Source organism: Falco cherrug, chromosome 6 (assembly GCF_023634085.1).
Source record: "Falco cherrug isolate bFalChe1 chromosome 6, bFalChe1.pri, whole genome shotgun sequence".
NCBI classification, from domain to species: domain Eukaryota; kingdom Metazoa; phylum Chordata; class Aves; order Falconiformes; family Falconidae; genus Falco; species Falco cherrug.
In genome coordinates this window covers 10228884-10245829 of record NC_073702.1, presented here as the reverse complement: position 1 = coordinate 10245829, position 16946 = coordinate 10228884, and the positions used below count along the sequence as shown (strand labels likewise).

The 16946-nt window shown below is 38.0% G+C and overlaps 1 protein-coding gene across 4 annotated transcripts in view; it reads left to right on the top strand.

Moving 5' to 3' along the window:
* MYO6 (myosin VI) overlaps positions 1-16946 on the top strand; it is a 118588-nt gene that overhangs the window by 72151 nt on the left and 29491 nt on the right. For all 4 annotated transcript variants that reach the window (XM_055714039.1, XM_055714038.1, XM_055714037.1 and 1 more), the window contains exons 13-20: positions 2105-2262; positions 3250-3341; positions 3796-3868; positions 6306-6433; positions 7502-7597; positions 9647-9820; positions 13517-13555; positions 15156-15249. In XM_055714039.1, coding sequence (XP_055570014.1) covers positions 2105-2262; positions 3250-3341; positions 3796-3868; positions 6306-6433; positions 7502-7597; positions 9647-9820; positions 13517-13555; positions 15156-15249 — 854 coding nt within the window. The remainder of the gene's footprint in view (positions 1-2104; positions 2263-3249; positions 3342-3795; positions 3869-6305; positions 6434-7501; positions 7598-9646; positions 9821-13516; positions 13556-15155; positions 15250-16946) is intronic.

The window sequence follows — 16946 nt, the reverse complement described above, 5'->3', positions numbered from 1 at the left end:
TCTTATTCTGGAGAATTCTACAGGTGTGCTTCCTCAGCTGTGTACAGTATAACTGTTCTTTATTTTGGTACTCTCATCTGTTGATCCGAAACCTATTAAAAAAACCAACAATGGTGTTGAAGAATGTATTTATCCAGGAAATGAGGTGGTTAAATGTGCTTTGAGATATAGCCATGATAAGCATGTCACTGTTCTACTGAATTTATGAAATAGCTAGATATATATTATTATATATGTAGCTAAAGATGCAGTTTATTTGTCTGATATTCCCAGTTTTGTCATGCATTTAATAGGCTTTGAAGTTGTGACTCATAGGTTTTTTTTTGTTATTTTTACTTAACTGCTAAACTGGGATATAAACTTGTAATAAAGTAGTCACAATGCGGAATAAAGGCTTATAAATAAGAGGGAAAGAATAAATTATCAACGTTTAAAAGGCCCTTCTTCCAGTGTTTAAAAAGAATCATTATTTTGGGATTGCATCTAACTTTAATGAGAACACAATCCCTTATCTAAGTTTTTTTTACTTCTGTAAACAATTAACTTACAGCCTTAGTTACAGCATGTATGAAAGCATAAGGACAAAGACATCAGAGCAAAACTGAACTATAGGCTTTAATTTTGGCTGTGGATGTTATCTATCTGGACCTTAGCAAAGCATTTAAGAGAGTCTTCCACAGCAATCTCCTGGAGAAACTGGCTGCTCATGGCTTGGATGGGTGTACTCTGTGCTGGGTTAAAAGCTGGCTGGCTGGCCAAGCCCAAAGAGTGGTGGTGAACGGAGTTACATCCAGATGGTGGCCAGTCACAAGTGGTGTTCCCCCCAGTTTTAATATTTTTGTCGATGATCTGGATGAGGGGATTAGGTGCACCCTCAGTAAGTTTGCAGATGACAGCAAGTCAGGGCAGAGTGTTAATTTGCTTGAGGGCAGGAAGGCTCTGCAGAGGGATCTGGGTAGGATGGATTGATGGTCCAAGGCCAGCTGCATGAGGTTCAACAAGGAGAAGAGCCGGGTCCTGCACCTGGGTCACCACAACCCCACACAGCGCTACAGGCTTGGGGAAGAGCGGCTGGAAAGCTGCCTGGTGGGAAAGGGCCTGGGGGTGCTGGTCAACAGCCGGCTGAACATGAGCCATCGGTGTGGCCAGGAGGGCAACAGCATCCTGGCTTGTATCAGCAACAGTGTGGCCAGCAGGACCAGGGCAGTGACTGTCCCCCTGTACTGGGCACTGGTGGGGCCCCACCTCGAATCCTGGGTTCAGGTTTGGGCCCCTCACTGCCAGACAGACACTGAGGTGCTGGAGCGTGTCCAGAGAAGGGCAACGGAGCTGGGGAAGGGTCTGGAGCACAAGTTCTATGGGGAGCAGCTGAGGGAACTGGGGGTGTTTAGTCTCGAGAAAAGGAGGCTCAGGGGGGACCTTTATCGCTCTCTACAGCTGCCTGAGAAGAGGCTGTGGGCAGGTGGGGGTTGGTCTCTTCTCCCAGATAACAAGTGACGGGACAAGAGGAAACAGCCTCCAGTTGCACCAGGAGAAGTTTAGATTGGGTATTAGGAAAAATTTCTGCCCTGAAAGGGTGGTCAAGCATTTGGACAGGCTGCCCAAGGAGGTGGTGGAATCACCATCCCTGGAGGTATTTAAAAAAACACGCACAGATGTGGTGCTTGGTGACATGGTTTAGTGATGGACTTGGTAGCCCTGGGTTAAGGGTTGGACTTGATGATCTCAAAGGCCTTTTCCAGCCTAAATGATTCTTACTATTGTAATGGGACTGCTCATAAATTAGTAGTTGAAATATTTTTTGGAGTGGTTATGTATATATTTTAAATATCTCTCTGGCAGTTGCCAATATAGTTTCTAATTACCTAATAAAAGAGTGTGAATACATCTGCATCTCACTTCTGCTGAGGATAGTGGAACGTTATTTGTTTTTCCAGGTTAGTCTAACCTGGCAAGATTGTTTCTTACCTGGGCCTAGAGCTCAGGTTTCTTTTGTACCTTAATTTACAATAATTGGAACGGCTCTTTGTAAGTTTAGCATCGAATTTCAGTATTTCAGAGTAAGGAATTCTGAAAAATAATATCTGTGTCTTTTGGTTTTTAGAGTACCCTTGAAAGTGGAACAAGCAAACAATGCTCGTGATGCCTTGGCTAAAACAGTTTATAGTCATCTGTTTGACCACGTAGTGAACAGGGTAAACCAGTGTTTTCCATTTGAGACTTCTTCTTTCTTCATTGGAGTTCTAGATATAGCTGGTTTTGGTAAGTATACTTTAAAAAAAAAATAAATCTAGTTTTCTATTATTGCCACCAAAGATTCAGTGATAAATTCTGTAACGGAGAGTGGGAGGATTTTCTTTTTGGTTGTGGTGGGTGAGATGGTTACATGGGCTTAAGAAGATGACAAGAAAGCAGATAAAGCCTTGCTTTCCTGAGATACAAGAGTGTAAAGGAGGTCTAGAGCTTCTCCTGATGACCTGGTACGCTAACACTTGTTAGTGTGAAACTGAGCATCTTTGTAACGGTTTCAGATTCCTGTAATGTTCACATAGGCACACCTTCTGAAGGTCTAAAAATTTAGAATTGCATCTTACTGTGGCCACCCAGTAAAATTAGGAAGGCTATCTTATGTGCGTGCTCTTTTCCCATTCAGTCCTGAGAAGGTCACTGCATACTGACGGACAGGCAAAGGAAGTCTTTGAATTATGATACTGTTTCCTGGAGGATGAATAGTTCTGTTGGAGTTGGACTTTGGGCTCCTGCTTGCACTTGGGAAGTGATGGGTGTTGATGGTTCCCATAAAGCTTTTGTCTGGTTTGGCTCACTGAGCTTCAGAATAGGGCATGTTTTCTGGTCTTAGCCCTGCTAAGGTGGTCCAAGAACAGCGAAAAAAGGAACCTTTAGTGTTCAGGTCTTCAGAGCTATGTTATCCTGTGCCAGCCTGTTCCAGTGTGGATGCATGGTGATGTATGTGTTCGTACAGTTTGACTGTATGGTAGCATCTTGCTTTGGTTTGCTGCCAGACATAACTGTCTCTTATTTGTCTTAGGAATACAATCTGCTTGCATATTTTTATCTGTCTTATGTCCAACTTGAAAAATCTGTCAAAGCTTTTATTTTACTGAAAGAAACAGATATGCATCTGAACACATCGTTAAATATTAGCACTGTGAAGCTTCTCTTATTTACTGTTTAATAAAAGTTCTTGGAACACTGGTTTATCATAGAAGTTTGATTTCTGTTTTTCAGAATACTTTGAACACAACAGTTTTGAACAATTCTGTATTAACTACTGTAATGAAAAGCTGCAACAGTTTTTTAATGAAAGGATTCTGAAAGAGGTATGTTATATTTAATGTTATATTTGAGGATTTATTTTTTTAGTAGAGAGATACTTACAGTAGCACTGCTTTCCATGAGATTGCACATTATGCTTAAATTAAAAAAAAAATTAAGTTGACAAACTTTTCCTACTGTGTGACATCTCATTGTGCCAGAAAAGAATATGGCTTTTTGAACACCAACAATCTTTTTTTCTTCTTTTTTAACATTCATTAAAATAAGGCATCCAGATACTGGACAATAGGCCATATCTAATGTGAATATCTGATTGCATGGCCTTGTCATTAAGAAGGTGAAGTTGGAATATTTTATGCCGTGGAAGGAAATTCCAAAATGTGTGTTGATTCATGCTGTATTTAAAAATGTCTCCATGCTTATTTAAAAAGAAATAATATTGGTGGGTAAAAAAAATACAGTGAGTGGTATTTGGTTGTGTTTTTTGGTTTTTTTTAGGAACAAGAACTTTACCAAAAAGAAGGCCTGGGAGTTAATGAAGTGCGCTATGTAGATAATCAGGATTGTATAGGTATGTACGTCCTGCAATGTCAAGCTATTTATTAGTATCCTGGAGGAAGAAAGCTTCAAGCAGAAGAGACAAAATATCCCTAGTACTAATAATGCTAGTAAATTACTAGTAAACTAGTAATGCTCTAATTATGCGTTTAATGACTGCAACCTTGTGAATTCTTCTAGCTTTGTGTAACATTCCAGTTCTGGTTGGTAATAGAGCCACATTGTCCTACAGTGTGTGATAACAGCAGCTGGGACTTGTGAATTTCTTGTGCACTTTCCTAGAAAACTGATTAGAACATCTAAATAGGGTAAATAAAGTGAAGAAAGGTGTGAAGTTGTCTGCGGATCAGTATTCCATGAATTAAAAAAGAATCCCATCCCATTCCCCCACCTTTTTTGAGCCAGCGAGCAAAGAAACAAAATGACCTATAGGCAGCAGGCCGTAGATATTAATGCTGCTTTAAGATTTCCACAGACCAGAGGATTAAGGTGTTGTTTGGTTTGGGGGGGTTTTGTTTGTGTTTTCCCCCCCCCCCCGCCTCTGCATTCAGCTTGTATTCTCCAGACTGGTGTGTTGTGAACCAAAGTTCATCTTGCTTTTGCAGTTACAGTAATTTACTTGTGGTAACTAGTCAGTCCTGACTGAGCAGAGGATCCAGAGTGACATCAAAATTCAACATCTGTTGCAAAACGTCTGGTTCTTCTGAGTTTCTGTCGCTCTGCTGAAGAAGTGTTCACTTTGTCAGAGAAGACTGTACAGTCACTAACTGACTTAATTAAAGACAACTTTTTACAAGCAAGCCTTTGGCTACTTGTGAAAAAGCAGCAGGAAGGTATTTGGAGGAGAGAGCAAAAGCACAGAAACAAGAAATAAGTGACTTCTATGAATACAAACCTTCTCTCTTTAATGGTGGTTTAAAATGCGTATGTGAGCCCGAGTCTGTTCCCAAAAATGTTGTTGTAGTTTAGGGACTGCCATGTTTATATAAAAAGGGTTGCTTCCCTCCTAATGCATGGGGGGGGGGGGGGGGTGTTTTTTTTAATTTTGTTTGAAACATACATCAGAATCAAAAAGGGTTTCATGGAAAAGGTCTCTGTCTGTCTGATAGTGGGAAAATGGGTCGAGTTGTAGAGATTGCCAAGTTGTTGCCTTTTCCTGCCATAGGAAAGGTTTGGGCAGCTTACCTAAGACTGTTAGTAGCAGTCCCCGTTTACTATTCCAACCAACATATCACACCCCACCACAGATTTGACATATGTCTTCATTGGACGAGTTATTCTTATATAAGTTAATCAATTCTAGCTTAGTTAAACCTTTTTTTTCCTATTATTGCATAGTCAGAGGAAAGGGGGATTTTCTGCTGCCTTTTGAAGTGAATGAGAAAAATAATGTTGGTTTCTGTCAAAATACGATTTTGTTTAAGGTGTTGAGCCAGTCCTGTGACAGCAGTGAACATGCAGAAATATTAACTGTCACAAAAGAGAAGGATATTATGTTGACGTGGACAATTTTTAAACACTGTGGAAGAATCTTAGAAGCAGTCATTAGTATGTTAGAATGTTTTGATGGAATGGTAGTCATCTCTGTAGCTAAATAGCTTGTTCAGATTTTATAAGCGTAAATTCTTTGCATTGGGGCTGTCTTTATGCTTTAGATGTAGCCTCATACTGTACAAGGTATGGTAAGTTCATAGACATGGCTGTAGTACAAGCAATAGTAATTTCTTCTGCCTTTCCACAGTAAGAAAGTGGGTAGTAAAAATTCCTCTTATAAGAACAGTTGTGTAGATAATATAAAAAACTTTTAAAAGCCGCATAATTCTTGCGTCTAATAGTTTCAAGAGCATGCATTTCTGTGTCAGCTTACAAGGGCTTTTGTATATGTATGTGGAAGGTCAAGGCAATACGCTTGTAAAATGTTGTGAAACCACCTCTGTACGCTCAAGTCTGATCTGCCTTTCTTAAAACAAATGCATTTCATTTTTCTCCCTGGATCCTGTTGTAAATTGAAGTATTTACCTTTTCATGTTTTTAGTTTTGACATGTGGTGAAGCACAGATGAGAAGCTTAAAAAACCCCGCAACAGTATAAGCGGTTATCCTGTAAAGACTGATGGTCATACCACCGAAACATTTAGGCACCTTTTGGGAATTAGATGACTAAATCCAACATAAGACCCAGAGTGAAAATCAAACAAACTCTGTCTGATCTTTTTTCCCCTGTGTTCATTGTGTTACAGTTAGAACTTGGTATGTGTAGGATATTGATTAAATCAACAATTCGGACATGTAGAGTTAATTTGCAATGACTTTTTAAATTTTGTGTTAACAGCTTTCCCTAACATAACATTTGTACAGAATCGGATCAGTAGCATTTTAAACTTGTAATGTTCAGTTCTGATAAGAGTTTAGGTATTCAATTTTTGTACATATATTTTGTTTTATTAACAGATCTGATTGAAGCAAAATTAATAGGTGTACTGGATATTTTGGATGAAGAAAATCGTCTTCCCCAACCAAGTGATCAGCATTTTACTTCAGTTGTGCACCAAAAACACAAGGACCATTTCAGGCTGTCTGTAGGTTTATTTCTGCTGTCTGTCTTGTTTTAATAAAACAGTTCTTGGAACAGTTGATAGTAACACTTCAGTTTAATGAAAACCTTTCCTAAGAAATCACATACCACACCAGTCTGCACAATCCATATTCTTTTGTTAAGGACAAGTTTGGTTATTAGGTTTGTTGAAAAGTTCACTGAAGGCTTAAGTCTTCTAGGAATTCTAATATCCTGCTGAAACTAAAGCCATATTCTTCACTTACTTTTGAAGTTTGTTAACATGTAATGCACGAAAAGGAAATAAAACCACATTTTAATTTAGACTATTTCGTATCAGATGAGTTATTTTGTTATTCCTTCCAAACGCTGCTTGCTTTGGAGAATATTTGACTCATGGAGTGTCTAGCTAGCACTTCAGAGATGAAAATAGGGAATGCACAAGGAAGATCTTCTTGTTGTTAATTCTTTAACGTACAGCACTCTCTGGAAGATTAATGCAAATTATTGCAATTTATGTACATGACTTCTGTTGAAATGCAAAAAAAAAAAAAAAATTACTTGCTGAAAAAACACAAGCAAAGGGAGCCAAATAACATTGTCATTAATTTACCTTTCATTACATTTCCACTTAATATTGTTTAACTGGACTGCTGTGCAGTGAAACATTTTTGCCAGTATGTGTACCACCAACTGGGTAGTTGCCTTTTAAAATAGACCTTCTAAAACCATATTTTAATGTCTAATCCTACTGTCTAATCCTACTTATATGACAAGGCTATTTATCAGCTGTGGAATGAATGGTATAGAAATTACTGATTAAAGGCAAAAAGAAAATCAGCTAGCTGGTGTTAGCAGTCCTGGTGACATTTATTTTGAATGTGAGGTACTTAAGAGTGCAAATGAGATTGAAATTAAGTTTTTGGAATATCCGAATTTGAATGGAAATGGTAGTGGTCATCACAATTGTACTGCAGGAAATGTCATTTTCAAAACTTAGTGCTCCTGGCAGAATCATGGTAGTGATGTAAGAGTAAACTTTTTCTCACTCTCCAGTGTAATCCTTGTTTGTAATTCAACTTTTTAATTCCAGATTCCTAGAAAATCTAAATTGGCTGTTCACAGAAATATCAGAGATGATGAAGGCTTTATTATCCGACACTTTGCAGGAGCAGTGTGCTATGAGACGGTAATTTTACTTACGCAACTATTTATGTTATGCTTTGTAGTACTTTTGTATTTTTCAGTGCATATAGGTTAAATAACAAAATTTCCTTTCATCAAAAGAGAAATTCAAAAGTTGGTATGTCTTAGCTTTAAAACTGATTTTGTGAGTGTTTGACAGAATTGACGGTTTCTTTTAACTTCTCAGATTACAGACTGTTTTGGTGATGTATTTTGTGTAAGACTTTGTTATAAATCTATAGGTAACGGTGTCAATATTAAATATATTGATTCATGATCTACTGCAAATCTTGCATCAACAGACGTTTGTGTCTTGGGGAGAGGAATACACTACGTGTTGTAAAAGTATTGTAAAGGGTAGCTTTTTGGAAGCATGCTTATCTTTGTATGCAATCACTGTTTATGGTATAATAAAAATCACAGTTTATACTTCTTGTTTTCTATTTCTACTGGAAATAGAATCACTCATGCAAGAATATAAAATACCTGAAATTTGTACCGTCAAAATACATTCCAGATTCTTCTGCTTTTTTGACGTTCAACATACAAAACCATTGAAACACCTGAAGCCAATATCTAAAACCTAATTTTTTAGTAAAAAAAAGAGTATAGGATAAACAGAAGATCCATAATGCTTTGCTTTTCTGGTCTGTAACTCCTGTGTGTAAGAGGGAAGCTATTGCCAAAGATGTTTTTTTGTAATTTGAAAATGTGTACTTCAAAGGCTTGTTCGTTCTTACTTTAAAATACTCCAAGAATGATAATGATTGTTGTGCTGTTTTGAAGTAAGCACACGCTGTAGGTCATTTTACAAATAAGAAAACTGAAGTGTGTGTTGCCTACCTGATTTTCTGAGGTCACTCAGTGAGTCAATATGAAAATAACAAATAAAAGCGGAACACATTTGTTCCAAGTGCTCTTATATTTAACTGTGTACCTCATCGTGGTATGTTAATAATAATTTAGAGTGTCTGCAGGACCAGAGGAGCCAGATATGAGCACATAAGCTCTGCTGTCAGAGCTAGGTCAAATATGAGGTGCCTTTGGTCCAGGTGCTATCCTAATATGCTTCACTTGATTTATTCGCTCCTTCAGGGAGGGACTTACTTGGGCCTTAGAATTTTTAGACTATAGCTGCCTTGTACCTCACCTGTTACTTGTTTCTCTTTCTCACTGCCACTTGTGGCACTTCTCACAATCTGGTTTGTGGTGAGGATGCTCATCCGACTGCATTCATATTCCAGTCTTTTGTTTTCATAAGCCCAAGGGAATTTTGCAGGCCTGTGTTTGTCCTTTGATTGTCATCACCGTTAAATCCTTTTGTGGGATATCTTGAAAATTTGTATTTTCTTCCAATTAGTCTTGGCCTACTGTCCTCATAAATATCAAACTCACTATTATAGTTGCACCAACAGCCATTGAGAATTTTTTTAGTGTGAAATTGGATACTGGTGTCTTGATCTCTGAATTCCAGTGTAATGTATTGTTCGTAACTTCTAGAAGTTAACGAGCAAATTTAAATAAAACAGAGAGGTAAGTTTATAGAAAGCAGGACAGTATCTTTATTAAATCAACTGTCCTTGAATAGTCATAGTGCTACTGAAATAACTTTTTCATTTAATTTTCCAAACTCTGTAGATGCACCAGTTCGTGTGCATGTTAATTCCTATTTCACAACAGATCTTAACTGATATTACGAGCCATGAAAGTATTAAGCTTCTCAGAACAAACAAGTGATGATGTGCTGAGTACTGGAAATGGAAAGAAATGATTGACAAAAACACAGCTATCTTTTAAAAGGCGCTAACCCTTACCTTGGGTTTCATGATTCCAACAACATCCTTCAAATCTGAGAGTATCTTTTCTCTCTGTCATTAGTGTTTCATGTGTCCAATTGAAAAATTGCTTGGAATAATGTATGAATATTTACCCCACATGTTCTTGCTGTTTTTTGAATTAAGTATGTAACTTTGTTTTCTTTAATTTTCTTTAAGACTTAAGTAAGTGGGGTAGTGAAATAAATGTGCTGCTATTTCTTGGGTTGTCTTTTCAGATGCAATTTGTGGAAAAAAACAATGATGCTTTGCACATGTCCCTTGAGTCTCTTATATGTGAATCCAAGGACAAGTTTGTTCGACAGCTGTTTGAATCCAACAGTAACAACAACAAGGATCCCAAACAAAAAGCTGGGAAACTTAGCTTCATCAGTGTGGGAAACAAATTCAAGGTAACATAATATAGCAAAGTATCGTATCTTGTTGTAGTATGAGCCACTTTCAAGTTACCTGAAATAAGCAGAACCTAAAGGTTGGGAGAATTAGTGGTAACTTGAGATTCAGACAAAGAAAATGTTAAATAGACATTTTTTTCTGTTGAATTATAAGAAACCACTATATTCAAGCTACATGCTATGTGTTTCTGTCAAAAAGATGTTTCATAATAGTCCTTACAGAGATTATGGAGTAATTTTTAAGTCAGAATTTTGCAAAGCCACATGGAAGACTTTATTCAAAAGTTTTAAAGTCTTGAGATCTAAATTTGGATTCTGTGGACTTTAAGGGGTTCTAAATGTAACAAAGGTGTTCCTCCCTCCTATCTTTATTGTGCATTCTAGAAGATGTATCAGTTGGCTACAGTTTGACATTCTCAAAATTCAAAACCTAACCTAACCACTGGCTTTCCTCTTCTAAAATATAGAGTCATGGCTTTCACAGAAAGATGTTCAATGTGCTGAATGTTTCCTTTCTCAATACCGGAATCTGATGCTTCTCCTCATTTTCTCCTTTCTTCTGCTTGTTGTAAAGCTGACCTTCAAACCTTGTCTTCTCCAAATGTTTTCTGCATCCTTTTCTCATTCAGCAGTTTTATTTGAGCTGGACTATTCCAGCTCAGGATGGCTAGAAAGAGAACTGTAGGGGAATTAAGAGATGAAAAGCAGACACAACCGTGGGCTGCAGGTAAATTTTTCAATCTCATGGATTTATTGTTGGTAGAGCTGCTGCAATTTCAGCAAGAGCTCTTCTCTACACATCTGGGCCAGATCCAATGAAGGATTTGCATGCCTTCAAGTCAAGTGCTGCAACATTTTTGGTACGCTGCCTTACCTAGCGCACCTAAAACCCCACATCATGTTCCTGGCTACACTCCTTACACAGTCCCTGGGAAAAGCAGGTATTTTAAACAATCCAAAAACGTTCTTGTAGAGTGGAGCACTTCCAGTAGCAGAAGACCATTTCTGCTCCATGTCAAGGTTAAGTGCTGAATTGTGATTGCAAGATAAATTCCTTCTTGCGTAATTCTGTCTTGTGGCTAGTGTTTAGAACAGTTCTCTAAAAATGCAGGGGCTGAAGAATGGGAAGGATATGGTAGCAGCACTTGCTTTTTTGTGTAGCAACAGTATTCTGCTTTAGGTCTATAGAGTATTCAGTGGTTTATATCTACTGTATTTCCTGTAGTGTGAAGTTATTGTTCAGTCTGACAAAGGGAATTCCTCTTACACCCTTCTGGAGATGGTTTGTTATGTAGCCAGAATCAAAATTTTCACAGGGCCAGGAAAAGCAGGAGACAGAGCCTGACTTGTAAGGTAGTGGCTTTGGTGTTTTACTGGGAATTGGGCAGCCTGCTCTGAGTTTTACTGTGATGTTTATTTCCTCCTCTTCCTTATTGTATAGTATTTGTAGAATTAAACTGTAGCAATTGGTTTAATATAAAATGCATGATCAGAAGGCAGACTGAAAAATGGAAATGCATACAGATAAGCCATCTCCTGAGCAAACCCTGCAACCATGAGTCTGTTGTAGGTGAAGCAATGATCCATTGTTTTTTATAGCTACATTTTCAAAATGAAAGCGTCTGTGGGATCTTTGAGATAGTTTCCACATTCTTACATCTGGGTTTTCAATTCCTCTTGGATTTAGCACCCCACATCCAGTAGATACGGACATGTGAATGATACCATTGTTCAAGGAGGGCTGAAGTAAAAAAGGAGGCATTTTTTTAAGTTAAGCAGCAATTGAAAGGGAACTTTTTGGATTGCCTTTTGGACTTTGGTGTTCACCTCTGCACCTAGAACATGACTAACATCCTCTTTGGATCTGGCCCATCAATCTATAATTCTTTCAATGTTTTTGAGTTTCATGGCATTTTGAATGTATGTGTTACTTCCAGTAATTCATTTAGTGTTACCTTCCCAGACACAACATGTGCTGCTGATGAACACTAATAGCCTTGAAAATTTCACTTCAGATGACATCAAAATAAGTTCTGTTATCTTAGTAGAAATTCATCTCTTTAAGAGTAAGAATTCTTAGTGTGTCAGTATGTCAGTCTCAAATTCTTGTAATTACATCAATTTATTAGATGATGTCGCAGGACTTCTCTTTATGAAATCTTTCACAATTCCCTTCCTTATAACTAATTAAAACTAATTCACGTAAATCAGTTGAGGAAATAATGATTAATTAGGTCATCAGATCTATGCAGAATCTCTGGGATGATTTTACCTTACTGTGGTAATGATGGATTCAATTGTCATAATTCAAAGAGCAGTAGTTTTAGCATTATGTTCTATTCATATGGTCATTTCATTAGCAAAATTTACCTGAGAATGGCTCTGGCTTATTTCTTGTCAAATCACAGAGTATAAGGAAGGGGTATTTTCCCTCTAGCAGAAATGTATTTTGTTGATGGAAATTACGCTGTCCCTTCCAAAATTAAGTATTCCTAACTTAAAAAACCATGATGATTATATTCAAGTAGAGATATGAAGAGTATGTGTAAGTGAGAACCGAGCAGGAGGTTATTAGTGTTTGTCATGCCTCTTGTGGCACTCCTTCTCTCTTTCTAACCATGTCCATGATAAGTTAAAAAAAAACAAACCAGTTTTATTCACCGGAAGGATGACTGGTGGCTGTAGGTGACGCACATCACCCGTACAAATCTCATTTCTTAGATTCTAGGTAATTGAAAGATCTGGTTAAAAACAAACAAACAAACAAACATTAGTCAGAAGTCAGAAATTTTCAATTTTGGTTCTAGTACAGAAAAGGAAGAATATGCTAGACATACAGAATTTTGTCGTCAGTCTGTATACTTAAAGCTTGCTAGTATGCTAGAAGGGCTGGCACAGCAGTAATCTATGTGGTAAAACAGATGCATCTATAAAGTAGAAGTATAGCTGTTTTCCTGATGTGGTTCTGAAATATTTTGAAGTCCCTACCAATTACATTCAGTAGCAACGGTGACTTGTTTTCCCTGATAGCCTTAAGTCTCTGGTGATCCTGTAGACTTGCCCAAGATAATCATAGGACTGTGGTCTTTTCTCATCACAGTATGTTTAAATGCAGCCTCAGTAAATGTGATTTTAAAATTATAGTCAATTGTCATCAACAGAGAATTAAAAATTTGGAAGTTTGGAATTAAAAATAGTTCGTGTAGGTTCATTCACCTAAACACTGACTTAGCTTTAAAAAAACAAGAAAACCCTGAGCATATGTGTGTTCTGTGTTAATTATTTGATGTACAAATATATGCTTGTTCTAAATTAAATTTGGGCTTTTGCAAATTTGCAGTGTATTTTTTTTTTTAATTACTGCTGATCAGTCTCGTTTTCTTTATAATTTTACCACATAGCCATTATTTCCTGTATTTTCCCAATAGGCTTGCACTTTTTTTTTATAACTATGTTGTAGTAACTAACTAGTCTATACAGTATGGTTGTGCAATTAAACACAAGTAATTTCCTCAGGACCATTCATGCACAATTGCATGATTTTTGTCTATTAAAAGTCGTGAACGTTTGATTTATCAATTCATCTGATTTACTAACAACAAACATGCATGCAGTGATGCTGTACACTATTCTGTGTGTGTATTTCTGTAGTTGTCATGGTAAGACTCTTGAAATACCTGTTTTCTTTTACAGACTCAGTTAAATTTGCTTCTTGAGAAGCTTCACAGTACTGTAAGTATATATACAGATGCAGGTTCATAATTTTCTGACGTAAGTCATAATCAATTATCTCAACAATATGGCTTACAATAACTGTGATAAGTAATTGCTTTAGAGTTTGCAGTTACATGGCACTTTTGAGATGTCTTGCTGTGCAGGTGACGATTATTGCACTACAAAACCACCACCTTTAAAAAAGTTGTAGAATGAAATTTACATAATTTGAGTAAACAATATGAAATTTGTCTGGGCTGTGATCTCATTTTTTGTCACTTTTACTTCCTTCCATTCACTGTTTATCATTTATCATCTGCCTTACTTCTAAATAACATCTCTAGGTCTTCTGCAAATGATAATTTATTATTGGTTACTGTTTTCAGATTCTGTAATGCCGTTAGAAATTAAATGTTTCATTTCATTTTTGTGATAGGCTGTAAACGCACAGATGGTCAAAGAATGATTCCCCTAATGGGTATTTGCTAATGTAGCTGATGTAATTTGATAGTTTGTGGAATGCTCTGTGTGGTTTAACATACCCATGTTTTAGAACTTGGACTTGTAAGAGCACATTCTTGTTTCTCCTGACCACATGTTCTAACCAGTTCTAGATGTGAGGTTATTCTCTGTCCAAAAAAGAAAAAGGGGGAAAAACATGGGAAACAAATGGGACAGCTGCTGGGGTATATCCAACATTAAGATTTTACTGTACTCATGAGGCTGGTCTGAAAGAAAGATGATCGCTTTCACACAGAACACTCAGGAACAGAGATCCAGTCCAAGGAAAAAGTATGTGGCCAGGCTTGCTGTACTGAGTTTAGCTAAGCCACAACTGAGGATGTGTTGTTAATATAGAGCTCACTTGGCAAGTGCTCTCTGACTCTGAGCTGAGAGATAGAAAAAGAGAGAAAACACTGCAAACAAGGAGTAATACTATGTTTTCTCAGGCTCAGTTTGTTTTAGTTTATAAGGTAGGCTATCATTAGCAGCCACCTGTCGTAGGAAAATCTGAATAATTGGATGCTGTTTTGCAAAAACGTCATCCTTGATGAATGTGAAATGATCAGAGAAAGCAGTGGTGAAAATTGTAGAGATAGTACACATGGTGATGAGAGAGGAGCAGACCGGAATAACATGGAGGAAGGGAGAATGAAGCAGTGAGCCGAAAGAAACTGTAAAAAGTAAAAATGAGAAGAAAGGAAAGTCAGGTTCATCTGGGATGATTCCAATGTCAGGAGGCTGGTAGCATGTCCACTGATGTGAACTCTGGAGGACTGAGGCATTTAGGTGATTTGACTGTAGAAGATAATGAGGGTAGTAGAATCTAGATTGCTAAATCATAATTAGGTCATAGTAATGTTAAGAACAGTTGAGTGAAAACTCAAAAATTGACCATCCAATTAATAGCTTGAGCACTGAGATCTGTTACATCAAGGCTAGAGTGCAGAACTGATGCATGAGAGAAAAAGAACATTGGCATTTCTCTTTTAGAATAGTGTTACTTTGTATCTTCCCCTCCCCCACCCTACCTACCCCATAATACTTAAATTATTAACTGTTGCTTCAGGAGGTTTAGAAATGTGTAGATTCTGCTAACTTCTTGTTTTGGTAATAGGGGTCTAGCTTTATTCGCTGTATCAAGCCTAATTTAAAGATGACAAATCACCATTTTGAAGGAGGACAGATCCTCTCTCAGCTCCAGTGTTCAGGTAATGTATACCTCTGATATTTTTCTCTCTGTTTATCACTTTGGGCATTATAGATTGATTTAAGTTTGAAATATGTGTGATGCAAGCAATATTTCCTTACTTGAATGGTTGCTTTCTAGAAGGTACCTTATTTATGCCGTGTGAACAATTATTTAGATTCTTAGTAACTTAGGTCTCATTTTAGTCCATAGAACCCTAGAAATAATTCATCTGAACAGCCGTAAGGTCTCTTCCTTGCAGGAAGAGTTGGTGTAATTTCCATCAACTGTTTTTCCAATTGATTATGAAAGTTCAGAGACCAGGAGCATATATAGCCATAAATTGGCACATAGATTTATATTTCCTGACCTGGAGCTGAATCCCATCTCTTTGCATTGCCCACAGTGTTAATAAGGGGCAGCAGTTCAGGTCAGAACAATAGAATGCTTTTAGATTACTGTGGCAGTTGAAGCGTTAGAAACGCCTGTGTGCACTTAGAGGCAGTCAGTATTAGCTGAGATATCTAATAATTGAAACGCACCTGTTTTATTTAATTTTATAGATACTATAATAAGAATTGAATCATATTGGTTTACTTTTTTAGATTTCTTTATACCGCTGTTAATTTGATTTGCAGCAGGACTTTGAACAGGGACACTTCAGTGTAGTCTTTCCTGTTGCTTTGTATACTACAGATTGCAATGCTGCATTTTCATTATTCTTGAAATACTAGGCACTTTCCAATTTTACAGCTTTATTTTTAAAGAGTAAATATTTGCAGTTCTGCTTATGCCTCACTGAAGAGCAGAGGGATCTGCTTGTCTGGGAATCACTGCTGGTATTGTCGTTCTTCATAGGGCATTTGTTCATCAAAGTACTTCAGTATTTTTTTCCCTCTTCTGTATTTTTGTACTTTCAGTAGCTTGTGCTTGATTTTTTTCCTCTTTTTAAGTCAAAGATATTTCCATGTTCTGCAGTTGATGTTTTGACAAGCCCATGTGTTTAGCATCTCCTGTTACTGTCACAAAAGCTTACCAGTTTTCAGCGATTAGAAGCATAGCACCATTTAGATTGGAGAAGGCCTTTGAGACCATCCAGTCCAACCGTTAACCCAGGACTACCAAGTCCATCACTAAACCATGTCACCAAGCACCACATCTGTGTGTGTTTTTTTAAATACCTCCAGGGATGGTGATTCCACCACCTCCCTGGGCAGCCTGTCCCAACGCTTGACCACCCTTGCTGGGCAGAATTTTTTCCTAATATCCAATCTAAACTTCTCCTGGTGCAACTGGAGGCTGTTTCCTCTTGTCCTGTCACTTGTTATCTGGGAGAAGAGACCAACCCCCACCTGCCCACAGCCTCCTCTCAGGCAGCTGTAGAGAGCGATAAAGGTCCCCCCTGAGCCTCCTTTTCTCGAGACTAAACACCCCCAGCTCCCTCAGCTGCTCCCCATAGAACTTGTGCTCCAGACCCTTCCCCAGCTCCGTTGCCCTTCTCTGGACACGCTCCAGCACCTCAGTGTCTGTCTGGCAGTGAGGGGCCCAAACCTGAACCCAGGATTCGAGGTGGGGCCCCACCAGTGCCCAGTACAGGGGGACAGTCACTGCCCTGGTCCTGCTGGCCACACTGTTGCTGATACAAGCCAGGATGCTGTTGCCCTCCTGGCCACCTGGGCACACCGATGGCTCATGTTCAGCCAGCCATCAACCAACACT